Source organism: Cynoglossus semilaevis, chromosome 2 (genome assembly GCF_000523025.1).
Source record: "Cynoglossus semilaevis isolate Cse_v1.0 chromosome 2, Cse_v1.0, whole genome shotgun sequence".
Lineage (NCBI taxonomy): Eukaryota > Metazoa > Chordata > Actinopteri > Pleuronectiformes > Cynoglossidae > Cynoglossus > Cynoglossus semilaevis.
This window is the reverse complement of record NC_024308.1, coordinates 16,657,121-16,662,628: the sequence shown is the minus strand read 5'-3', so window position 1 is coordinate 16,662,628 and position 5,508 is coordinate 16,657,121. Positions and strand designations below refer to the sequence as shown.

Sequence of the window (5,508 nt, the reverse complement as noted above, 5' to 3'; positions counted from 1 at the left end):
TTCAGCATCAGGAAGACCCACATTTTTCTCTAGGGCGGCACCAGGAGAACACTAGCAGCGTAGAGGCCGATCTGAGCAGACAGATCATGAAGCAGGTGTCTCTTCTGCTGCCATCCTACAGTGTCCCTGATGCCGTGGTGCTTCTACCTGCGTTATGCCTCACTGCCCATGGTGAGTTCACTACAAGTCTTTCTGTTTTTGACCACGTCAGGGATTCTAAGTGTTGTTGTTTCTAACAGGTAAAGTTGACATGGAAGCACTCCTCAGAATATACCAAAGACGAAGACGGTGTTTGGAGTCTTCACATGGAGACATCAGCAATTTAAAGCACACATTGCAGTGTTTGTGGAAGGTATAAATACACACACACACACACACTCCATTGACCCAACCTTGTACTTCATACCTTGGTGTGTACACTTACTTTTACAACACTGTGATCCAATGTTAACAGAACATTTTAGGTCTGGATGAGGATGCAGCTTTGGCTGAGGAGTCCAACTTCTTGTTGAGTGGAGGGGATTCTCTGAAGGCACTGCACCTCTGTGAAGACATAAGCACCACCGTGGGAGTGGCCACACCGAAACTTCTGGAGGTCATTCTCGATGGAACCTTTGTTGACATCCTGCACTACATTGACAGTACAATGCTGATGCCACTGTTGGAGAACGACTCAAACTCACTTCGTGAGGCCCAGAAACGTCGAAGTGGTTCTCCATCTGATGTTCCAGCAAAGAAGGAACGCGGACAGTCTCCATGTGAAGATCTGCTGCAACAGGAAACACAGGCGTTTAAGGTCATCAGACGAGGAGCAGAGGTGATAGAAATGGACCCCAAGAAGGAAAGGTCAAACTTACAGGCTGCTGCAGATGTAGACAAATATTCCTGTAGGAAAGAGGAGAATGTTCTGGAACTATGTCTGAGTTGGTCCTCAGACACAGGGAGATGTGTGGACGCCTCCCCTATTATTCTGGTGCGTGAAAGAACCGAGCAGTCTTCAGTAGTTGCTGAAAGGACCGTGTTCATCGGGTCTCACTCCCATAGGTTCCAGGCATTAGATCTGGACACTGGGAGACTTCTGTGGGAACGAGTCCTTGGAGACAGAGTCGAATCATCGGCTGCTGTGTCTCACTGTGGGACTCTCGTGGTTGTAGGTAAGTTATTTGTAGGTAATTTTCTTTCTATTGTTTTAAGTGTGCTATAATATGTTGGTTTTTTGATGTGCCCCAGGCTGCTATGATGGCTGTGTGTACTTCTTGAGTACTAACTCTGGAAAGACGCAGTGGACATTCGAGACAGGAGACGCTGTGAAGAGCTGTCCTGCTGTCGATCCTCACACAGGTCTGGTCATAGTGGGATCGCACGACGGACACGTTTATGCCCTGAACCCAAAGGTTTGACATCATTTTTTTTTAAATCACGTTCCATTAGGATTTATAATTTGGTTAATAGTGTGAAATATTTTCCAAATTTCTCTTTTGGTTTTAACTCTATTTTTGATTGGACTGAAGTCTTGGGTTTTTCCTTTTAGCTGCAGCAGTGTGTTTGGAAGCATCACTGTGGAGGCAGAGCAGTCTTTTCTTCACCACACCTCCAGCCAGATCTCCGTCAGCTGTTTGTGGCATCACTGGGGGGTGAGCTCCTCTGTCTACACCCTGTGAGTAAAAGTCCCATAAATATTTTTTGTTAAATGACGGTTTAACACTCCCCCCCCCACCCCCCCCCAGACAGCTGGATCACTGTACTGTAGTAATATTTCAGTGTAGCAGCAGGAACTGAAACATTATGTCTACAGTTGCAGTAGCTTAATATAGAGCACCTTCACAGACTGTGACCTGTGGACAGAGACAAGTGGCAGAGTTGATTTGTGACAATAAAAGAGCAGCAAAGGTGAAAGGGAAGATGAACTAGGTTGGAGAGATGATGCGGCTGAGCTCTTCACCAGGAGTGGCTAGAATGGACGAGAGTAGAAATGATCAGATCATATTTCCACCGTTTGATGTTCTGTGCTTGATGCTGTCTGTCCATCTGATCTAGTTTGTTCTTCTGTCCCAGGACAGTGGAGACATTCTCTGGTCTAACAACAGAAACGTACCGTTCTTCTCTTCCCCAAACTGTGGCTCTGGCCTGGTTGTGCTTGGCTCTGTGGACGGAAACATCTGCTGCTACAGTAGTACTGGGAAACTGGTGAGAAGAAGAATCAGACTTGCAGTATAGATATATACCAAATGAGTTGATTATTAAAACTTCATTTAAAAAATGAATCATGTGTTTCTGCAGGTGTGGCAGTTCTTAACAAAGGGACCTGTTTTCTCATCTCCCTGTTTCACACCGGACCAGCAGAGGCTTCTGTGTGGGTCACACGACGGTCACTTGTACTGTTTAAGCTGCACTGATGGGTCTTTGGTTTGGAAGTTTCCCACTGCAGGGAAGGTGTACTCCACTCCGTTTGTCTTTGACGGCTCCTCCGTGGGCAGAAGAGGGGTCCTGGTGGCCCTGGCCTCTACAGATGGTACCGTCTGGATCCTGGACGGTGAAGATGGACGAATGCTGACATGTCACACACTCCCCGGAGAACTGTTCTCTTCTGCAGTGGTGTATGAACAGTCTGTGGTCGTAGGGTGCCGTAATGACGATGTGTATTGTTTGAGGCTGACTGTCAAAGAAAAAAGCTGAGAGAGATTAAATGTACACTTTTATATTAAACGTTTAAATAATACATGTCTTCTTCTGGGTGCTTCTTTTCAGAACAAGGACACACTTAATTCTCAGCCTGAACCTCACGCTCTCAAGCCCACAGTTGTTCTGCCATCTTTCTCTCATCTTACCCTCTGTCCAATGTATTCAGCAACTTTTAAAATGCACTTTCATAATGTACAAATGTACCGACTTTGGTTGAAAAGGAAGCAACAGAAAAAACAGACGTGTCCCTTCTCATCCAACAGACTTCTTCAGTTCAGTTGATTGCCAGAAAACCCTGGTGTTGAGTCCTGATGAAAACAACACAGATGCTGTCGTCAACAACTGAATACAGTACTACATACTACCATCAGAGTAATAATGAGGCCGTGAGATCTTGGTTCAGACATCAGTTTTTAATTTACATTATACATAACATTTTGTATTTCTTAAAGAATTTTCTCATGAATACCTCTAAGTGGGACAAAAAGTGCAAATAATACCAAACTTTTTTTTTTGTTACATTTAACACTGCGTACACTACACTATTGTGCACGGCCAAAGTTAGAAACAAAATGACAAAGTGACTCAGCAGTAGCGGCTTCTCACTGACTGAAGCTCAAGGTAAACGCCTTCAAATCCAACATACAGTACATACTTACATACATATACAGGTCAATATGTGAATGGCAGGAAATAAAAAATATGCTGCAGTTTTTTTTTCTTCCACGGATGACTGTTCACATCGTGTAAAGATCATATCACAGTTACGATGAAGTGATGGCAGGAGCCTACAAACTTGAGTGTCACAGGATGGCTACACAAACTGTATGTTACATCGAGCAGGAGTGGTGTCATCTGTCCATAAGCGAAGCAAACAAATCCAGGGTAATACATCATGACACAGCCTCGAGGAAAGTGTGTCGCTCACTGTAAATGCCCAGTAACACTTGTGGTGTCAGTGCTGTGGTTACGTTCACCCACTGTGTCATGTTGATTCTTTTCACTCTAACGGCAAAATCCAACAACGTTTTCTTTGACGGCTGTCACAGTAATCACGGACACAGTGAGAATTGTTACTCTACAGTTCCAGTATAATTAAAAAAGACGTGGTTATTTTGTACATGAAAGTCAGGCTCTGAGACGAGACACCAGCTGCTTTACGTTAAAGGAGATCTGGCTATTTTTAAGCACGAAACGCTGTTGTTGGAGGTGAGTGATTAACGTCGATAAAGAAGGAGTAGCTGTCTGACTTCAGGCCTATACTGAAAATGTTGTCACAAGTGCTGTGCAACATGAACCTGTTTGTGAAAGATCAGTTTGTACAGGCACCCACACACCTGGTTATTGTCAGCTGCAATTGTTAACAACAGCACCACACCTGACGTGACAGCCGTCGGAGGATCACGAGTAGTAGGGCGTGAGGCAGACACGGCAGCTGAAGGTGATAGAGTCTATCGCTGTGGTAGGAGGAAGCTACTGCAGATGCTGTGGAGTTGCTCCGGCTCTGCTGATGTTAGCCGATATTAGAATAATTATTTAATATCTGTAAGAATTGATGAATTATAGTTTTTTTGTCTAATAATGAAAACCTGTCTGCCATAAAAATAGTTTTGGGGATAAATGGCTGTATATTAAAATGAAGGTCACTAGCTGGCAGCATTGCAGCGCATTTAATGAATTTATTTTTAATAATCAGGGGATTGTATGCGGAATGTTGCAGCAACTCATACAGTGGTGTTTACAGATAAACAAATAAATACGACCAGGCCTATATCGTTATCGGTTGATATCGAGATAAAAAAAGTAAGTGTTTGGACAACATCAGCATATTGGATATCGGCAAAAAGCTAATATCGTACATCCCTAATACAGAGTAGTGTGAGTGCCACTACAAACACTAGTTTCATACAGCTCTTAAAAATACATGGTAATGGTGTGTTTTAAATCTGCCAATAGAAATTCACTTTGTTACATTGGAATGTTTGTAAATACAACAACGGAAACAACTTCATCTGTGCCAGTGGTTCCGAAACTAGGGGGCGTAGACCATCAATTAATACAAGTTCATTTAAATATTTGACATTTTGTGCCAAAAAATAATCGGTAAAACTGCACTGTTAATTTATTTTCTTCATTTAATGAGAATAGCAGCTTTTTTGTAGGAATGACAGTTTTAAAGAAAGTCCAGTGAAGTTTTGAACCAGTAGATGTGAATCTGTCAGAGTGGGTGTGGGGCTGATCTAAAAAGAGTTTGAGCTCATGTTCTTTACTGACAGTACCCCTCGAACACCAGCGCAAAGAGTTAAAAATTCGCTGTTTTTCCTTTAATGACACTAATGAGCTCCTCTAACCTTCCACCAGCTGGATACAAGCACGAGCACATGGAGTTCATTATTTTTACTGCTAGCCCTTTAAATGATCCAGACAGTTGCCTCCTTTAGATTAAACACTGTTGTACAGTATGTGGGAGCTGCAACTCTCGGGTAATGATGTTTGGAGTGAGTTCTTTTTTTTTTTTTTTCAACCATGGTGTCACAGTTGCTTCAAATATAAAAAAAATATTAAAATAAAAACAGTTGAAGTTGGCTATTGCAATGGCCAGCCATGGCTGTGATTGGCTGCATAGGACTCTCTGTCCTCTCTTTGTTAGTATAATATGTGCATGCTTGCAACAGCTGTTTAAATAATGTGTGCAGTTGTACTGGATTATTTGAATGTGAAGCGCACTTTATTTTATCTATAGAACCAGCCAGTGTGTGTGTGTGTGTGTGTGTGTGTGTGTGTGATGGGGGGGCGAGCGGACTTCTATTTGTTTCAGTCAGGAGT

The 5,508-nt window shown here is 42.9% G+C and overlaps 1 protein-coding gene across 1 annotated transcript in view; it reads left to right on the top strand.

Moving 5' to 3' along the window:
• aasdh (aminoadipate-semialdehyde dehydrogenase) overlaps nt 1–4,773 on the top strand; it is a 7,698-nt gene extending 2,925 nt beyond the window's left edge. Inside the window, exons 10-16 of the mRNA XM_025064923.1 lie at nt 6–171; nt 240–352; nt 455–1,154; nt 1,231–1,394; nt 1,532–1,657; nt 2,056–2,187; nt 2,281–4,773. Of these exons, the coding sequence (XP_024920691.1) occupies nt 6–171; nt 240–352; nt 455–1,154; nt 1,231–1,394; nt 1,532–1,657; nt 2,056–2,187; nt 2,281–2,676 (1,797 nt within the window). The 3' untranslated portion in view covers nt 2,677–4,773. The remainder of the gene's footprint in view (nt 1–5; nt 172–239; nt 353–454; nt 1,155–1,230; nt 1,395–1,531; nt 1,658–2,055; nt 2,188–2,280) is intronic.
• The last annotated feature ends 735 nt before the right edge of the window (nt 4,774–5,508 follow it).